Source organism: Dendrobates tinctorius, unplaced genomic scaffold (assembly GCF_039654945.1).
Source record: "Dendrobates tinctorius isolate UK_male_01 unplaced genomic scaffold, ASM3965494v1 ptg000168l, whole genome shotgun sequence".
Classification (NCBI taxonomy): domain Eukaryota; kingdom Metazoa; phylum Chordata; class Amphibia; order Anura; family Dendrobatidae; genus Dendrobates; species Dendrobates tinctorius.
The window spans coordinates 2006330-2028320 of NW_027361835.1; the positions used below are offsets into that span (position 1 = coordinate 2006330).

Here is a 21991-nt window from a genome sequence, read left to right on the forward strand (position 1 = left end):
AGTCTCTTCCTCCTATGCAGTCACTGGGTACAGTCTCTGCCTCCTGTGAAGACACCGGGTGCAGCCTCTAGCTCCTGCACAGTCACCGGGCGCAGTCTCTAACTCCTGCGCAGCCACCGGGTGCAGTCTCTAACTCCCGCACAGTCACCGGCTGCAGTCTCTAACTCCTGCACAGTCACTGGGTACAGTCTCTTCCTCCTATGCAGTCACTGGGTACAGTCTCTTACTCCTATGCAGTCACCGGGTACAGTCTCTGCCTCCTGTGAAGACACCGGGTGCAGTCTCTAACTCCTGCGCAGTCACCGGGTGCAGTCTCTAACTCCCGCACAGTCACCGGCTGCAGTCTCTAACTCCCACACAGTCACCGGGTGCAGTCTCTAACTCCCGCACAGTCACTGGGTGCAGTCTCTAACTCCCACAGTCACCGGGTGCAGTCTCTAACTCCTGCGCAGTCACTGGGTGCAGTCTCTAACTCCCGCACAGTCACCGGGTGCAGTCTCTAACTCCCGCACAGTCACAGGGTGCAGTCTCTAACTCCCGCACAGTCACCGGGTGCAGTCTCTAACTCCCACAGTCACCGGGTGCAGTCTCTAACTCCTGCACAGTTAGCGGGTGCAGTCTCTAACTCCCGCACAGTCACTGGGTGCAGTCTCTAACTCCCGCACAGTCACCGGGTGCAGTCTCTAACTCCCGCACAGTCACCGGGTGCAGTCCCTAACTCCTGCGCAGTCACTGGGTACAGTCTCTTCCTCCTATGCAGTCACTGGATACAGTCTCTGCCTCCTGTGAAGACACCGGGTGCAGCCTCTAACTCCTGCACAGTCACCGGGTGCAGTCTCTAACTCCTGCACAGTCACCGGGTGCAGCCTCTAACTCCTGCACAGTCACCGGGTGCAGCCTCTAACTCCTGCACAGTCACCGGGTGCAGTCTCTAACTCCTGCGCAGTCACCGGGTGCAGTCTCTAACTCCTGCGCAGTCACTGGGTGCAGTCTCTAACTCCTGCGCAGTCACCGGGTGCAGTCTCTAACTCCCGCACAGTCACCGGGTGCAGGCTCTAACTCCTGCGCAGTCACCAACTCCTGCGCAGTCACTGGGTACAGTCTCTAACTCCCACACAGTCACCGGGTGCAGTCTCTAACTCCCACACAGTCACCGGGTGCAGTCTCTAACTCCCACACAGTCACCGGGTGCAGTCTCTAACTCCTGCGCAGTCACCGGGTTCAGTCTCTAACTCCTGCGCAGTCACCGGGTGCAGTCTCTAACTCCCACACAGGCACCGGGTGCAGTCTCTAACTCCCACACAGTCACCGGGTGCAGTCTCTAACTCCCACACAGTCACCGGGTGCAGTCTCTAACTCCTGCGCAGTCACCGGGTGCTGTCTCTAACTCCCGCACAGTCACCGGGTGCAGTCTCTAACTCCCACACAGTCACCGGGTGCAGTCTCTAACTCCCACACAGTCACCGGGTGCAGTCTCTAACTGCTGCGCAGTCACCGAGTGCAGTCTCTAACTCCCGCACAGTCACCGGGTGCAGGCTCTAACTCCTGCGCAGTCACCAACTCCTGCGCAGTCACTGGGTACAGTCTCTAACTCCCACACAGTCACCGGGTGCAGTCTCTAACTCCCACACAGTCACCGGGTGCAGTCTCTAACTCCCACACAGTCACCGGGTGCAGTCTCTAACTCCCACACAGTCACCGGGTGCAGGCTCTAACTCCTGCGCAGTCACCGGGTGCAGTCTCTAACTCCTGCGCAGTCACCAACTCCTGCGCAGTCACTGGGTACAGTCTCTAACTCCCACACAGTCACCGGGTGCAGTCTCTAACTCCTGCACAGTTAGCGGGTACAGTCTCTTCCTCCTATGCAGTCACTGGGTACAGTCTCTGCCTCCTGTGAAGACACCGGGTGCAGCCTCTAGCTCCTGCACAGTCACCGGGCGCAGTCTCTAACTCCTGCGCAGCCACCGGGTGCAGTCTCTAACTCCCGCACAGTCACCGGCTGCAGTCTCTAACTCCTGCACAGTCACTGGGTACAGTCTCTTCCTCCTATGCAGTCACTGGGTACAGTCTCTTACTCCTATGCAGTCACCGGGTACAGTCTCTGCCTCCTGTGAAGACACCGGGTGCAGTCTCTAACTCCTGTGAAGACACCGGGTGCAGTCTCTAACTCCTGCGCAGTCACCGGGTGCAGTCTCTAACTCCCGCACAGTCACCGGGTGCAGTCTCTAACTCCCGCACAGTCACCGGGTGCAGTCTCTAACTCCCACAGTCACCGGGTGCAGTCTCTAACTCCTGCACAGTTTGCGGGTGCAGTCTCTAACTCCTGCACAGTCACCGGGTGCAGTCTCTAACTCCCGCACAGTCACCGGGTGCAGTCTCTAACTCCCGCACAGTCACCGGGTGCAGGCTCTAACTCCTGCGCAGTCACCGGGTGCAGTCTCTAACTCCTGCGCAGTCACCAACTCCTGCGCAGTCACTGGGTACAGTCTCTAACTCCCACAGTCACCGGGTGCAGTCTCTAACTCCCACACAGTCACCGGGTGCAGTCTCTAACTCCCACACAGTCACCGGGTGCAGTCTCTAACTCCTGCGCAGTCACCGGGTGCAGTCTCTAACTCCTGTGCAGTCCCCGGGTGCAGTCTCTAACTCCTGTGCAGTCCCCGGGTGCAGTCTCTAACTCCTGCGCAGTCACCGGGTGCTGGCTCTAACTCCCGCACAGTCACCGGGTGCAGTCTCTAACTCCCGCACAGTCACCGGGTGCAGGCTCTAACTCCTGCGCAGTCACCGGGTGCAGTCTCTAACTCCTGCGCAGTCACCAACTCCTGCGCAGTCACTGGGTACAGTCTCTAACTCCCACACAGTCACCGGGTGCAGTCTCTAACTCCTGCACAGTTAGCGGGTGCAGTCCCTAACTCCTGCGCAGTCACTGGGTACAGTCTCTTCCTCCTATGCAGTCACTGGGTACAGTCTCTGCCTCCTGTGAAGACACCGGGTGCAGCCTCTAGCTCGTGCACAGTCACCGGGTGCAGTCTTTAACTCCTGCGCAGCCAACGGGTGCAGTCTCTAACTCCCGCACAGTTACCGAGTGCAGTCTCTAACTCCTGCACAGTCACCGGGTGCAGTCTCTAACTCCTGCACAGTCACCGGGTGCAGTCTCTAACTCCTGCACAGTCACCGGGTGCAGTCTCTAACTCCTGCACAGTCACCGGGTGCAGTCTCTAACTCCTGCACAGTCACCGGGTGCAGTCTCTAACTCCTGCACAGTCACCGGGTGCAGTCTCTAACTCCTGCACAGTCACCGGGTGCAGTCTTTAACTCCCGCACAGTCACCGGGTGCAGTCTCTAACTCCCGCACAGTCACCGGGTGCAGTCTCTTCTTTCTGTAGCTCAGATATATCCATCTCATTTCTATCTACGAGTCTAACTGTCTCCTCTCGGAGGTGACACGAGGGGATAGGACAGTGCAGGTTTGGGGACACTGATGAGTGATGGGACGCCCACGATGCGCTGTCCTCTGTTGTCAGGAAGCGGTGGGCAGCGCTGAGGCTTTTGCGTCCCGTCATACACGATGCGACGCTCTGACCAGTGCATTTTGCATTCTGTCAGCGGAGAGTGGCATCATGATTGAATGATGGACAGGAGGAGGCCGAGAGCACCTCAATTAATCAGGGCTCCGTCTCGTCATCACTCATGGCTGCTGGTGAGACGATGATTAATATCAAAGCTCCGGTGAAGATGAACTCATCATATGACCTCACTTTCCATAGCGAGAATACTTAACAAGATGTGATACAGGTGACACCAGCAACAACGCGGCTGTGTGACCGCCATGTACGGAGAGGGGAGGATGTAACCTGTGAAACAATGTATCAGTGTGAGATTACTGCGGACACATTATATTATTACAGCCTCTGGTCAGACCGACAAGCCATGACCCCATTATCTCAGCAGACACCGTCTTGGAGCAGGTGAGGAAGTCACCCTTTATACCATGCACCAAACATCGCTCAACCAGTGCAACCCTGAGACCACCCAGACCCCGCACTCCGGGGTCCACGCAGCACGGCCGGGCACATCCCACTCACCATTCTATGCTGGGAGGAGATCATGTTGTCCCAGTCAGCGTCGGCCTGCAGGTTGGTGACAAGAGCGGTCAGCTCCTCAGGGTGAGGCTTGTTGATTAGAAGGCTGTGGAGGGGCAGATGGCCGCCCAGGTGCTGATCGTCTGGGTCCTCTTTTTCCCGTGAAGACAGGTCTCCTCCGCTTATCTCCTCCTCTCCATCAGCTTTACAGGTGAATGGAGAGGTGGCGGGCTTGGACGACATCCTTCTGTAAAGTAACAACATAACAAATCATTAAACATCATACACATACACCCTACACAACAGTAACAACCTACTGACAACCAGTCGGTGCTCCCAACCCAGTGTGAGAGGTTGTCAGCCCCGCCCCCGGTGATGACATCACTGATATGATGATGAGACCACACCCCTTATCCTCCAGACCCACCCCCGGTGATGACATCACTGATATAATGAGACCACACCCCTTATACTCCAGCCCCGCCCCAGTGATGACATCACTGATATAATGAGACCACACCCCTTATCCTCCAGCCCCGCCCCGATATCACTGATATGATGATGACACCACGCCACTTATCCTCCAGCCCCGCCCCTGGTGATGACATCACTGATATAATGATGAGACCACACCCCTTATACTCCAGCCCCTCCCCGGTGATGACATCACTGATATGATGATGAGACCACACCCTTTATACTCCAGCCCCTCCCCCGGTGATGACATCACTGATATAATGATGAGGCCACACCCCTTATACTCCAGCCCCGCCCCTGGTGATGACATCACTGATATGATGATGAGACCACACCCCTTATCCTCCAGCCCCGCCCCTGGTGATGACATCACTGATATGATGATGAGACCACACCCCTTATACTCCAGCCCAGCCCCTGGTGATGACATCACTGATATGATGATGAGACCACACCCCTTATACTCCAGCCCAGCCCCTGGTGATGACATCACTGATATGATGATGAGACCACACCCTTTATACTCCAGCCCCTCCCCGGTGATGACATCACGGATATAATGAGACCACACCCCTTATACTCCAGCCCCCCCCCCCCCGATGACATCACTGATATGATGATGAGACCACACCCCTTATACTCCAGCTCCACCCCCGGTGATGACATCACTGATATGATGATGAGACCACACCCCTTATACTCCAGCCTCGCCCCCCGGTGATGACATCACTGATATGATGAGACCACACCCCTTTTACTCCAGCCCCGCCCCTGGTGATGACATCACTGATATGATGAGACCACACCCCTTTTACTCCAGCCCCGCCCCCGGTGATGACATCACTGATATGATGAGACCACACCCCTTATACTCCAACCCCGCCCCGGTGATGACATCACTGATATGATGATGAGACCACACCCCTTATACTCCAGCCCCGCCCCCGGTGGTGACATCACTGATATGATGATATCACACCCCTTACACTACAGTCCCGCCCCCGGTAATGACATCACTGATATGATGATGAGACCACACCCCTTACACTACAGCCCTGCCCCCGGTGATGACATCACTGATATGATGATGAGACCACACCCCTTATACTCCAGCCCCGCCCCCGGTGATGACATCACTGATATGATGAGACCACACCCCTTACACCACAGCCTGCCCCCGGTGATATCACTGATATGATGATGAGACCACACCCCTTAAACTACAGCCCCGCCCCCGGTGATGACATCACTGATATGATGATGAGACCACACCCCTTACACTACAGCCCCGCCCCCGGTGATGACATAACTGATATGATGATGAGACCACATCCCTTACACTACAGTCCCGCCCTCGGTGATGATATCACTGATATGATGAGAGACCACACCCCTTATACTCCAGCCCCACCCCTGGTGATGACATCACTGATATGACGATGAGACCACCCCCCTTACACTACAGCCCTGCCCCCGGTGATGACATCACTGATATGACGATGAGACCACACCCCTTACACTACAGCCCAGCCCCCGGTGATGACATCACTGATATGACGATGAGACCACACCCCTTACACTACAGCCCCCCCCGGTGATGACATCACTGATATGACGATGAGACCACACCCCTTACACTGCAGCCCCGCCCCCGGTGATGACATCACTGATATGACGATGAGACCACACCCCTTACACTACAGCCCCGCCCCCGGTGATGACATCACTGATATGACGATGAGACCACACCCCTTAAACTACAGCCCCGCCCCCGGTGATGACATCACTGATATGATGATGAGACCACACCCCTTACACTACAGCCCCGCCCCCGGTGATGACATAACTGATATGATGATGAGACCACACCCCTTACACTACAGTCCCGCCCTCGGTGATGACATAACTGATATGATGATGAGACCACACCCCTTATACTCCAGCCCCACCCCTGGTGATGACATCACTGATATGACGATGAGACCACCCCCCTTACACTACAGCCCTGCCCCCGGTGATGACATCACTGATATGACGATGAGACCACACCCCTTACACTACAGCCCAGCCCCCGGTGATGACATCACTGATATGACGATGAGACCACACCCCTTACACTACAGCCCCGCCCCGGGTGATGACATCACTGATATGATGAGACCACACCCCTTATACTCCAGCCCCGCCCCCGGTGATGACATCACTGATATGATGATGAGACAACACCCCTTACACTACAGCACCGCCCCCGGTGATGACATCACTGATATGACAATGAGACCACACCCCTTACACTACAGCCCCGCCCCCGGTGATGACATCACTGATATAATGATGAGACCCATCCTATCACCTCACTAACTCTCTCTACTTCGTGCTGGTCTCAGACTAGCAGTGTTAATAGGACGTTAGGTGCAGAGAACTATCAAACACTTTGAAAGCGGCAAATAGTGAGTAATTTCTGTGTTTTTTTAAGGTTCACGTCTTCAATTAATCATAATTTGTTGGTTTGAAAAAAAAAAAAATCAAACCCTGTGTTCAATAATTTATCTCATTTTCCTGCATGAATCCCCTTCCACATCAATGCGTTTCCCGCTTATACTTATTGTCAGGGGACGGCATAAAAGCAGATTTAGTCTTATTTTATTGATTACAACGGAGCTTTATTTCACAGTCACTGCATTAATAACAGAGGCCACAAAATAAGAGAAACACGTTAAATTTTAAAGCAGCTTCTTCCATGCAGCGAGTTCAAATGTTTTATTTAATGCCGAGAAAGTCATTAGTAAAATTAGACTTAATAAATGAATGAAGATTTCCAAATGTATCGCCAAACGCCCAGAAACAAGAAAAAGTTTCTATTAAGTAAAGGTCACCGCTGTATAATATCACTGATATCTGGAGAGCGGCGATGTCACCTCTGTATAATATAACTGATATCTGGAGAGCGGTGATGTCACCTCTGTATAATATAACTGATATCTGGAGAGCGGCGATGTCTCCTCTGTATAATATAACTGATATCTGGGGAGCGGTGATGTCTCCTCTGTATAATATAACTGATATCTGGGGAGCGGCGATGTCTCCTCTGTATAATATAACTGATATCTGGGGAGCGGCGATGTCTCCTCTGTATAATATAACTGATATCTGGGGAGCGGCGATGTCTCCTCTGTATAATATAACTGATATCTGGGGAGCGGCGATGTCTCCTCTGTATAATATAACTGATATCTGGGGAGCGGTGATGTCTCCTCTGTATAATATAACTGATATCTGGAGAGCGGCGATGTCTCCTCTGTATAATATAACTGATATCTGGGGAGCGGTGATGTCTCCTCTGTATAATATAACTGATATCTGGGGAGCGGCGATGTCTCCTCTGTATAATATAACTGATATCTGGGGAGCGGTGATGTCTCCTCTGTATAATATAACTGATATCTGGGGAGCGGTGATGTCACCTCTGTATAATATAACTGATATCTGGGGAGCGGTGATGTCTCCTCTGTATAATATAACTGATATCTGGAGAGCGGTGATGTCTCCTCTGTATAATATAACTGATATCTGGGGAGCGGTGATGTCACCTCTGTATAATATAACTGATATCTGGGGAGCGGTGATGTCTCCTCTGTATAATATAACTGATATCTGGGGAGCGGTGATGTCTCCTCTGTATAATATAACTGATATCTGGAGAGCGGCGATGTCTCCTCTGTATAATATAACTGATATCTGGGGAGCGGTGATGTCTCCTCTGTATAATATAACTGATATCTGGGGAGCGGTGATGTCTCCTCTGTATAATATAACTGATATCTGGAGAGCGGCGATGTCTCCTCTGTATAATATAACTGATATCTGGGGAGCGGTGATGTCTCATCTGTATAATATAACTGATATCTGGGGAGCGGCGATGTCTCCTCTGTATAATATAACTGATATCTGGGGAGCGGTGATGTCACCTCTGTATAATATAACTGATATCTGGAGAGCGGTGATGTCACCTCTGTATAATATAACTGATATCTGGGGAGCGGTGATGTCTCCTCTGTATAATATAACTGATATCTGGGGAGCAGTGATGTCTCCTCTGTATAATATAACTGATATCTGGGGAGCGGTGATGTCTCCTCTGTATAATATTACTGATATCTGGGGAGCGGTGATGTCTCCTCTGTATAATATAACTGATATCTGGGGAGCGGCGATGTCTCCTCTGTATAATATAACTGATATCTGGAGAGCGGTGATGTCTCCTCTGTATAATATAACTGATATCTGGGGAGCGGTGATGTCTCATCTGTACAATATAACTGATATCTGGGGAGCGGTGATGTCTCATCTGTATAATATAACTGATATCTGGGGAGCGGTGATGTCACCTCTGTATAATATAACTGATATCTGGAGAGCGGTGATGTCACCTCTGTATAATATAACTGATATCTGGAGAGCGGTGATGTCTCCTCTGTATAATATAACTGATATCTGGGGAGCGGTGATGTCTCCTCTGTATAATATAACTGATATCTGGGGAGCGGTGATGTGTCCTCTGTATAATATAACTGATATCTGGGGAGCGGCGATGTCTCCTCTGTATAATATAACTGATATCTGGGGAGCGGCGATGTCTCCTCTGTATAATATAACTGATATCTGGGGAGCGGCGATGTCTCCTCTGTATAATATAACTGATATCTGGAGAGCGGCGATGTCTCCTCTGTATAATATAACTGATATCTGGGGAGCGGCGATGTCTCCTCTGTATAATATAACTGATATCTGGGGAGCGGCGATGTCTCCTCTGTATAATATAACTGATATCTGGAGAGCGGCGATGTCACCTCTGTATAATATAACTGATATCTGGGGAGCGGCGATGTCTCCTCTGTATAATATAACTGATATCTGGGGAGCGGCGATGTCTTCTCTGTATAATATAACTGATATCTGGAGAGCGGCGATGTCTCCTCTGTATAATATAACTGATATCTGGGGAGCGGTGATGTCTCTGTATAATATAACTGATATCTGGGGAGCGGTGATGTCTCCTCTGTATAATATAACTGATATCTGGGGAGCGGTGATGTCTCTGTATAATATAACTGATATCTGGGGAGCGGTGATGTCTCCTCTGTATAATATAACTGATATCTGGGGAGCGGTGATGTCTCCTCTGTATAATATAACTGATATCTGGAGAGCGGCGATGTCTCCTCTGTATAATATAACTGATATCTGGGGAGCGGTGATGTCACCTCTGTATAATATAACTGATATCTGGGGAGCGGTCAGGAGCATTCATGCAGTGCACTAATAAGTCAGGAGCATGCATGCAGTGTGCTTAAGTCAGGAGCATGCATGCAGTACACTAATAAATCAGGAGCATGCATGCAGTGCACTAATCAATCAGGAGCATGCATGCAGTGCACTAATAAGTCAGGAGCATGCATGCAGTGCACTAATAAGTCAGGAGCATGCATGCAGAGCACTAAATCAGGAGCATGCATGCAGTGTACTAATAAGTCAAGAGCATGCATGCAGTTCACTAATAAATCAGGAGCATGCATGCAGTGCACTAATAAATCAGGAGCATGCATGCAGTGCAATAATAAATCAGGAGCATGCATGCAGTGTACCAATGAGTCAGTAGCATGCATGCAGTGTATTAATAAGTCAAGAGCATGCAGTGTACTAATAAGTCAGGAGCATGCATGCAGTGCACTAATAAGTCAGGAGCATGCACTGTCAGGAGCATGCATGCAGTGCACTAATAAGTCAGGAGCATGCACTGTCAGGAGCATGCATGCAGTGCACTAAGTCAGGAGCATGCATGCAGTGCACTAATAAGTCAGGAGCATGCACTGTCAGGAGCATGCATGCAGTGTACTAATAAGTCAGGAGCATGCACTGTCAGGAGCATGCATGCAGTGCACTAATAAGTCAGGAGCATGCATACAGAGCACTAATAAGTCAGGAGCATGCATGCAGTGCACTAATAAATCAGGAGCATGCATACAGAGCACTAATAAGTCAGGAGCATGCATGCAGTGCACTAATAAATCAGGAGCATGCATACAGAGCACTAATAAGTCAGGAGCATGCATGCAGTGCACTAATAAATCAGGAGCATGCATACAGAGCACTAATAAGTCAGGAGCATGCATGCAGTGCACTAATAAATCAGGAGCATGCATACAGAGCACTAATAAGTCAGGAGCATGCATGCAGTGCACTAATAAGTCAGGAGCATGCATGCAGTGCACTAATAAGTCAGGAGCATGCATGCAGTGCACTAATAAATCAGGAGTTGTGACCTGGCTGTTGTGGTCTTGGCACAATGCATGGATGAGTCAGGAGCACTGCACCAATGAGTCAGGTGCATAAGAGCACCACATCCATAAGTCAGGAGCACAAGAGTATTGTATCGATGAGTCAAAAGTCAAATACTAACTAGAATTCACTTCTGCTTCCAGATATTTAGAAAGATCCTATTTTCCAGTGACAATCGCTATGATATAAATGGGACATGTCTGCCGCAGGAACTCAGCATGAGAGTTCGCACTTTTCCTGGGATGTGATAAAACTTGTCCTAAAGAAACTTAAAAACATGTCAAGAGAAATGAAAGCAGCTGTGCAACAGAACAATCCCGAGCGAAATAGCGGAAATTCATGTGCTGTGCTCGCTGGCAGCTGTTCAACAATGATATCTAGGAATTCCCTGCCGTATATCTCAATCTAGCCAGAATCTGGAGAACATGCCGCTCACATCTACCCGGCTCTTCCAGATGAAAGCTGACACACTGAATGCAGTGTTAAGTCTGCCCGGAGCCGATCCCCGCGGGATACATCTCTGCCCTCCTTCACTAGTCTTTACTAGAGATAGGCAAACCCAAACAGCAAAGTTCGGCATCTGTACTGAACAGCTAGTCTTCAGCCACGGACACCGAACACGGACTACACCCCCCATAACACCAGGTGTTTGTCGCACGGTCATGTGCACTTCAAATTCACCGCAGTGAAATTTCCCCATGAACTCGACTCTGCACCCCGAGACTTTTTCCTCACTGTACAAGCGGGGATCACACCCGAGGTCACGGCAGTTCAGCCCGGCAGGGATCACAGCCTCACCAACCGGCAGCACCCTCGATGACATCACCGCCAGTCACTGACGCTGCACTCGCTGCAGCTCATTCACCAGTGGTTTTCAGCCTGGACAGTCACATCTTGGCACCGTCCAGGTTGAAAACGGTTTACCCCCAGACATGGATTACAGCGTGGGACAGAATGACGGACAGGCGAGGGATATGGTTGTTTTTTATTTTTGTTTTATTACAGGAGATGAGGGATTCAGTGGAAATAGGCGTTTGGTGAGTGTAACTGTTATTTTTAAATAAAAATGATAAAGTAAAACTGTTTAGCCTCATTTCTAATAAAGCGCTATATTCTGGCTGTGTCTTTATTTACCATGTAACTATAGGATTAGTAAAGGATAAGGTGTCTCATAGACACCTCTCCATTACTAACCTCGGGGCTTGATGTCACCTGACAATACAAAGGTGACATCAACCCCACAAATATGAACCCCACTTCTCACTGCTATAGGGCAAGTGTGATGAGCCGGGCAAAGCGCCAGAATTGGAACATTTAATATATGTGCCTTCTCTGGGGCGGCTGTGGGCTGCTATTTTAAGACTGGGGGGGCATTATCCATGGCCCCTTACCAGCCTTAGAATATCAGCTCCCAGCTGTGTGCTTTAGCAAGGCTGGTTGTCAAAAAGTGGGGGATCCCAAACCTGTTTTTTAAATTATTTAAATAATTTTTTTTAAAAAACAGCACGAGGACCCATCTATTCTTGATAACCAGCCTTGTTAAAGCTGACAGCGAGTTTTGCCTGGGTTGTTATCAAAAATACAGGGTAATCCACGCCGGTTTTATTTAGTTATTTATCTATAACGCAGGCGCCGACTGATGAATACTGCTCTCACTGTTAATAGCAGCAGCAAGCGTAGGTTGACGGGAGCAGTAGTCCCATCAGTGACCCGAGGTAAACTTTTTACCTCCAATCACAGGTGCGAGCTCACCCATTATTTGACAGTGTGGAACCACAGCTCTCTGTCTGTAATGATTTTAGCGCCAACAGAAGCAGTTTTTTCCGCGCTGTCATGTAAGTGACAGAGTGTCAAACGCTGGATGTTCTGTCCCCCCACTCAAGTGAATGGGGTTTTTTAAACTATTTGGTCGAACCCGAGCCTCCAGGGGTCCGTTCATTCCTAGTCTTTACAATTCTTACTGGCAGCATCTATAACCCCTCATATAGTTAGGAGAGGGATGGATGGCTGTCGCATTGCCCCTGACTCCCACTGCAGCTGTATAAATAGAGATTACGGGTGGGGGGGGGCTCCCAGTTATTTGTGGCTCCTCGGTCCTAATCAGCCAATAAATTGTTTCCTGCAATTACATTAAATAGAAAATGAACTCCAAATTGGAAGCGTTAATTGAAATTCAAAATTCGGAGAGAAGTTTGAAAATGAGAATCAGTCAGGGAAAATCTCATCTTTCTGCTCAAGAAAACTGAGGCATTGACCCCCTGACCAACCAGCCCCCCAGTCCCAATTCTAACATCCCCCCTGGGAGGACAAAGGCCTCCTTCTCTCATTCACACTATGTTTTACTGCTTAGGTGCAGTCACCTCATAAATGATTGAAGCCCCTTCTGATGTTTCTGCCACTCATCTCCTTACAGAAGCATACAGTGCAATATACATGCATCATACACTGGCAAGTTCAATTTTGGACACCCCGGTCAGAATTACTGTAATTGTGAACACTTGCGCAAGTTGAAGATGAAATTAAAAGGCCTACAGTTACAGATGACATTTCCTTAGTGTTTTAGGCAAAAAATATATATTTTTCATCTTTTACATTTTAAAAATTACAAAAATTAAAATTGCCAATGCAAAGGTTTGTGCCCCCTGTATGATTGGCACCTGGTACCATCGCCTTTTGAAGGTATCACAGCTTGTAAAAGATTTAGTAGCCAGATAAGAGTCTTCCCATTCTTGTTTGAGAGATTTTCATCCGTTCTTGCTTGGAGAATTCCTCCCGTTCTGTGAGATTCCTGGGTCGACTTGCTTCTTCTCCTATTTTGAGACCTGACCAGAGATTGTCAATGATGATCAGATCAGGGGACTGTGAGGGCCATTGTAAAACCTTCAGCTTGCGCCTTTTGAGGTCGTCTATTGTGGATTGTGACGTGTGTTTAGGGTCATTCTCCATTTCTAGAAGCCATCCTCTTCCTCGTCTTCTTTCTCTCTTCACCTTCAGCTTTTGTTTGCATCAAGGATTTGTTGAAATTCATTGAATCCATTCTTCCCTCTACTGGAAAAATGTTCCCCGTGCCATTGGCTGCAACACAACCCAAAACATGATTGATCCAGCCCCACGATTAATGGTAGGCGAGATGTTCTTTTCCTGAAATTCTGTGTCCTTTTTTCTCCACACATACCTGTTCATTGTGGCCACAGAGATCTATTTTATCCTCATTGGTCCACAGGACTTGTTTCCAAATGTATCAGGCTTGTTTAATGTTCTTTAGCATACTTCTGTCACTGAATTTTATGGTGAGGATGCAGGAGAGGTTTTCTTTTGATGACTCTTCCATGAATAGTGAAACAATGTACCACAACTCCAGAGTTTGCTGAATCTTTCTTAAGGTCTTTCACAATCAATCGTGGGTTCGGATTTGCCTCTCTAGCAATACTCTGACATTTTGCTTGATCTTCCAGACCTTATCTTGACCTCCACTGTTCCTAGTAACTGCCATTTCTAAATTACATTTTGAGCTGAGGAAAGGGCAATGTGAAAACACTTTCTATCTTCTTATAGCATTCTCCTGCTTTGTGGCCTCCATCATTCTCATTTTCAGAGTGTTTGGCAGCTGTTAGAAGAACTCATGGCTGCTTTATTTTGGCACAAGGTTAGGGGAGGCTTGGTTTTTATAAATCTGGGAAATTTTCTTCACCTGGCCTTTCCTAACAATGATCGTGAGCAAGCCATAACCCTAACAGGCTAATTAAGGACTGAAACTTTGGTCAAAGTTATCAGAACACACAAATCTCCAAGAGTGCCCAAACTTTTGCAATGGCCCATTTTCCTTTTTGCAAGTTTTAAAATGTAAAGATGATTTTTTTTTTACTAAAATACAAAGGAAATGTCAACTGTAATTATGACCAAGAGAGCCCAAACTTTTAAATGCTCTCTAACACACACAAATCCTGCACACAGGTGAACACATAACACATTCACCTAGGAATGATACACATGTGTAATATATACAGATACACACAAATATGTTGTCGATTGTTTTCATGCACAGTAAACGCCCAACACACAACGGCAGAAATAATCCTTATTGAATCCACTGTTTGCAGCCTGACATGCAGGTCTCATGTGAAGCGTGTGCTACTTTTATCAGATCCATGGGTAGAATCTGCCTACAGATTCCATGATCAAGAATTTCATTCTTTACTATGACTTTTTATTTGGCAAAAAAAACAAAACCTTTTTTCCCAATAGAAGATTTTATTGCACAAAATGCTTAAGGAATCTCTCCCCATGATATGTGAGTGATATTGCTGAGATGTGGAGGAAACTGCAACACGCACCCACAAAGTGGAGACTCTAACGTTACAGAGCGGGGCCCGAGTGCCGAGGAGCAGAAAAGTCACCACAGCTCTGCTGACCCCATAATTGCGGAGTCCACACCTCCTCTGGTATCAGCACAAACACTGCGCCCCCGCCGGGAGCTTCATGGCCGAGCAGCTGCATGCAGCCGCACATCACCAAGCACAATGCTGAGAGACGGATGGAGTGGTGTAAAGCCGCCACCACTGGACTCTGGAGGAGACGTGTTCTGTACAGTGACAGCTCGCACTTCTCTATCTGCGTCTGATGGAGGAGTCTGGGTTTGGTGACTCCAGGAGGACGTTACCCCCTGACTGCATTGTGCCCCCTGTACAGATGATGGAGGTGGATAATGCTATGGGCTGTTATCAGGGGCAGCCTCGGACCCTCAGCTCCAGTGATGGGAAATCTTCATCTTCAGTACAAGACATTGTGGACAATTGTAGCTTCAGCTTTGCTGGAACCGTTTGGGGAAGACCCTTATCTGCCCCCCATGGCTGTGCCCATGACTGACATTGTAAACATAACTATTTATACGACCCATACACAGATTCGCATTAGACGCGCACATTATACACAGACACATCATTATGTGTGCCAGTATTTTGCAATAAAAGATATTCTAGTCCATGTAAATGTGACGCCATGAAGCGAGTTCTTAGTCGCGCTTCTTTAATGCATTTCTGTTAGTTTCCTCAGTTATAGAGGACACTTGGCGCAGCTTCCACCATATGGCGTCTGGCACAACTATTTTCTGGAGCTTTTGTCTCAATTTGCCCAATTTAAAATTTTGAGATTTTATAACTGTTTAGATGAAATTTGGGTAGCCTGTGTTCTGCACGTTCTTAAAGGGACAGTGTCATTAACAAGAACCTCAATTATCCAGCAGAAGACTTCACCACTTGGCACTAATTCAAACACAAGCGACAAACTCATATGCCCCGCCCTCTGCAAAACGTCCCAGCCCATCATCAGCACCGATGGGGTCACATGACACTTCCCACTCCTCTTGAACTACACAGGCAAGTTGTGATTGGCTCTTCATAACGTCACATGGGGACACTGCCCCTTTAGTAACAATTCTGCTTCTCCACAAGTAACGAGCGGATACTTCATTGCTCTGAACAATTCCACACGTCGTCTTGTGTCCCAACCAGGCAGGAAAAGGACAGCGGGGCCAGTAATGGCGGCTACGGCGAGACCTGCGCAATATTAACGCACTTCTTGTGTTAAGGACACAACGTCTCCCAGGAATCGCGTTACAGACACGGCAGCGAGACTCCACATCCCAGATCTACAGCCGTCCATTTCACTCCATAATTTACAGCGGCTGCGAGGGAACGTTAAGTGACGGCACCACAAGTCACAATGATTATGTGGGACATCTCCCGCTAAAAACCAGGAAACAAGAAGCCGTCGAGGCTGCGCCACTGAACACGAGCGGCTTGAAAGATTGCTCCTGAACATAATTTGTAGGGACTCTTAAGGGAGGTATCCATTATTTAACGCCTCGTCCCATTATCTGCAAGAAAGAGAATCACAAGTCGTCTTTGTGGAGTTCGACAATTGCAAGTTCTGGAGGGTTTTTTCTCCTTTAAATGCCATTATTTTCATTAACTGTTTCATTGCTGGTGGTTAATACGCTCCATGGACTTGAGATAATTTTTATTTATAAAGCGCCAACATATTGTGCAGCACTTTACAATGACATCTAGACATGTACAGACAATAAAACAATACAATGTAACACATTTCACCAGTTACAGGAGGAGCGAGGGTCCGGCCGCTCACAAGCGGGACACGAGAGGTGGATGGTGCGGCCATCATTATAATAAATGAGGGTTTACATAGTAAGCTGTATGATCCGTCATCAGCCGGGATCTGTATATGTACATGTATGATCCGGTCATCAGCCGGGATCTGTATATGTACATGTATGATCCGGTCATCAGCCGGGATCTGTATATGTACATGTATGATCCGGTCATCAGCCAGGATCTGTATATGTACATGTATGATCCGTCATCAGCCGGGATCTGTATATGTACATGTATGATCCGTCATCAGCCGGGATCTTTATATGTACATGTATGATCCGGTCATCAGCCGGGATCTGTATATGTACATGTATGACCCGGTCATCAGCCAGGATCTGTATATGTACATGTATGATTCGGTCATCAGCCGGGATCTGTATATGTACATGTATGATCCGGTCATCAGCCGGGATCTGTATATGTACATGTATGATCCGGTCATCAGCCGGGATCTGTATATGTACATGTATGATCCGGTCATCAGCCGGGATCTGTATATGTACATGTATGATCCGTCATCAGCCGGGATCTGTATATGTACATGTATGATCCGTCATCAGCCGGGATCTGTATATGTACATGTATGATCCGGTCATCAGCCGGGATCTGTATATGTACATGTATGACCCGGTCATCAGCCAGGATCTGTATATGTACATGTATGATTCGGTCATCAGCCGGGATCTGTATATGTACATGTATGATCCGGTCATCAGCCGGGATCTGTATATGTACATGTATGATCCGGTCATCAGCCGGGATCTGTATATGTACATGTATGATCCGGTCATCAGCCGGGATCTGTATATGTACATGTATGATCCGGTCATCAGCCAGGATCTGTATATGTACATGTATGACCCGATCACCGGCCTGTATCTGTATATGTATGATCCGGTCATCAGCCGGGATCTGTATATTGTACTTGTATGATCCAGTCATCAGCCGGGATCTGTATATGTACATGTACGATCCGGTCATCAGCCAGGATCTGTATATGTACATGTATGACAGGATCTGTATATGTACATGTACGATCCGGTCATCAGCCGGGATCTGTATATGTACATGTACGATCCAGTCATCAGCCGGGATCTGTATATGTACATGTACGATCCGGTCATCAGCCGGGATCTGTATATGTACATGTACGATCCGGTCATCAGCCGGGATCTGTATATGTACATGTACGATCCGGTCATCAGCCGGGATCTGTATATGTACATGTACGATCCGGTCATCAGCCGGGATCTGTATATGTACATGTATGATCCGGTCATCAGCCGGGATCTGTATATGTACATGTATGATCCGGTCATCAGCCGGGATCTGTATATGTACATGTACGATCCGGTCATCAGCCGGGATCTGTATATGTACATGTACGATCCGGTCATCAGCCGGGATCTGTATATGTACATGTATGACCCGGTCATCAGCCAGGATCTGTATATGTACATGTATGATCCGATCACCAATGTGTATCTGTATATGTACATGTATGATCCGGTCATCAGCCAGGATCTGTATATGTACATGTATGATCCGATCACCAATGTGTATCTGTATATGTACATGTATGATCCGGTCATCAGCCGGGATCTGTATATTGGACATGTATGATCCGGTCATCAGGCAGGAACTGTATATGTACATGTATGATCAGTCATCAGCCAGGATGGAAAGATACAGTAAAGGAGCGGTCAGAGAGGTAGGAGGAGAACCAGGAGAGAACGGTGTCCTTGAGGCTGATGGAGCGGAGTGTGCTGAGGAGGAGCTGGTGATCCAGTGTCGAATGCTGCAGTGATCCAGGAGATCAGCAGGGACCATTGGATTTAGCTGCTAATAAGTCATTAGAGACTTTAGTGAGGGCAGTTTCAATACAGGGTAAAGAGCAGAAACCGGATTGTAGAGGGTTGACAAGAGAGTGATCTGCGAGATAGCGGATTAGAAAAGAGTGGACCAAGCATGAAATGCATCCGCCTCTCAACCGGATACAAATGAAGCGGTGAACGGAGAGAATAAGGGTATGTGCACACGATAAGTAAGGGGTAAAGGTTGGACGCTGCGTACTTGTGCAGAGTCCAACCCGCAGCGGCCAGATGTTACAGCATAGTGGAGTAAATCCCATGGCCACTATGTGTGCACTGACTCCCACGACTTCCCTGCGGAGACGGTCATGCGGCGCGTCTTTCCAGTCCGCAGCATGGCTATTTCTCTTATGGAGGCGCGAGCCTCGGCAAGATAAATTTCACCCGTTCAATATATTGGACACGGTGAATCCACACGGTTCAGTGATCACATGCGGATTCACCTGCGTTCAATAGTCAGCAGAGCTTTGGATGCAGCGGACATGTGCTGCCAATTCCTGAACGTCTGCACATACCCTCATATAGCTAAAAAAAAAACTGCAACAAATCATGTATGGACAAAAGCCACAACCTCCTGACCACCGCTGCGATATAAAAGGGAAACAAAAGCCAAAAAACTCCCATCCACAACAGCAAAATAAGGGGGGGGAGGACAAATGCCAAGAACTCCAAAACACAACAGCAATAGAAGGGGGGGACAAAAGCCAAAAACTCCCGTCCACAGCAGCGATACAAGGAGGGGGACAAATGCCAAGAACTCCAAAACACAACAGCAATATAAGGGGGGGATAAAAGCAAAAAAAACTCCCATCCACAACAGCAATATAACGGGGGACAAAGCCAAAAACTCCCATCCACAGCAGTGATATAAGGGAGGGGGACAAAAGCCACAACCTCCTGTCCACAACAGCAATATAAGGGGGGGGGGACAAAAGCCAAGAACTCCAAAACACAACAGCAATAGAAGGGGGTCAAAGCCAAAAACTCCCATCCACAACTGCAATATAAGGGGGGGGGGGGCAAAAGCCAAGAACTCCCTTCCACAGCAGTGATAAAAGGGGGGGACAAAAGCCACACCCTCCTGTCCACAACAGCAATATAAGGGGAAACAAAAGCCTAATTGTCACTGATTACTTGTATGTCACAGATTATGGGAGGAGCAGCCATACCTGGATGTCACCGATTTTAGGAAGAGTAGCTCTTCCTGGATGACACCCTTTATAGGGGGAGCAGCTCTACCTGGATGTAACTAATTATAGGGGAGCAGCAATACCTGTATGTAACAGATTACAGAGGGAGCAGCCCTTCCTGTACATTACAGATTACATGGGAGGAACCCTACCCGTACGATAAGGAATACAAGGTGAGCTCTACTTGTATGTCACTGATTATAAGAGGAGCAGCTCAACCTGCATGTAAATGACTATAGGGGGAGCAGCTCTACCTGGATGTCACTTATTACAGAGGAAGCAGTTTTACCTGTACATTAGAGATTACATGGGAGGAATCCGACCTGGACAATAAGGAATACAGGGTGAGGAGCGCTACTTGTATGTCCTGATTATAGGGGCAGCAGCTTTACCTAGATTTCACTGATTACAGAGGGAGAAGCTCTACCTGTACAATAGTGAATACAGGGGGAGGAGCGCTATCTGTATGATACAGGTGTACAATTATGATTACAGGGGCAGGCGTTGTTGCTGTATAATCCTGACTACGGGGTAGAGCATTACCTATGTGACAATGATTACAGAGGGAGGGGTTCAGACTATTCAGGTGACAGCATTATTAAATATGGACAGTGGTGCGCGAGGGCTGCGGAGGTGCAGACCTCCGGTCCGGTTTCATATGACTTCTATTATCTTCTTGGTCCTGGAGCCGTCCATCATTTATGATGCACGTTATCGAGGGCTGGGGCCGTGCCATGACGTCACGCACTGTAATCTGCTGCAACCATTCAGATGACTTCGAGGAATGAGACGTTTCTCAGAAGTGTTATCATAAACTACACATGTTCTGTAATCAAACCCAATTAAATATGACAAACAATCCATTCTTGTGTGCATGTCCCGATCACGCACCCTGCGTCTGAGCGCCGCGCTCCAGGTGCAGCCTCCATGGGCACAAACATCTCTTTCAGGCCATTTTCCAATAAATAACAAGCGGCTATGAGGAAAGTGCAGGGAGATATATTTCCAGCTGACAGGTAACACAATACATCACTCTGCCGACTAATTAACAGTATGGAGGAATAGTAAATTAGACTTTTTATTCAGTGACATATTAAGGTTTTAATGGAAAAAAATGAAATCAAAACAATGAGGTCAATGTTTCCAGTTGGGTCTAAGCGCAGATTCATGTGAAGGTGAAATGACGGCTCCGTCCTAAGTTTCCCAGATGTGAACGACTTTACTGAAAAGCCCACAAGCAAGAGAAGTGTGTGCTCAGGTATAAACGCTCTCCTTACAGCGAAATCACAGCAAGTAGCATTAATAAGATAACGTTGTGTATGAAAAGCAATGTAAGGTAATGATACAAGGCAGTACGAACCGGAAATGTAATGATACAAGGCAGTACGACCCGGAAATGTAATGATACAAGGCAGTACGACCTGGAAATGTAATATAATGATACAAGGCAGTACGACCCGGAAATGTAATATAATGATACAAGGCAGTACGACCCGGAAATGTAAAGTAATGATACAAGGCAGTACGACCCGGAAATGTAATGATGATACAAGGCAGTACGACCCGGAAATGTAAAGTAATGATACAAGGCAGTACGACCCGGAAATGTAATGATGATACAAGGCAGTACGACCCGGAAATGTAATGATGATACAAGGCAGTACGACCCGGAAATGTAATGTAATGATACAAGGCAGTACGACCCAGAAATGTAATGATGATACAAGGCAGTACGACCCGGAAATGTAATGACGATACAAGGCAGTACGACCCGGAAATGTAATGACGATACAAGGCAGTACGACCCGGAAATGTAATGATACAAGGCAGTACGACCCGGAAATGTAATGATACAAGGCAGT

The 21991-nt window shown here is 48.1% G+C and overlaps 1 protein-coding gene across 6 annotated transcripts in view; it reads right to left on the minus strand.

The window, feature by feature from the left end:
* Positions 1–21991, minus strand: part of SOX6 (SRY-box transcription factor 6) — a 650335-nt gene that overhangs the window by 346131 nt on the left and 282213 nt on the right. For all 6 annotated transcript variants that reach the window (XM_073550751.1, XM_073550747.1, XM_073550750.1 and 3 more), the window contains one exon: positions 4086–4329. In XM_073550751.1, coding sequence (XP_073406852.1) covers positions 4086–4325 — 240 coding nt within the window. In that variant the 5' untranslated portion in view covers positions 4326–4329. The remainder of the gene's footprint in view (positions 1–4085; positions 4330–21991) is intronic.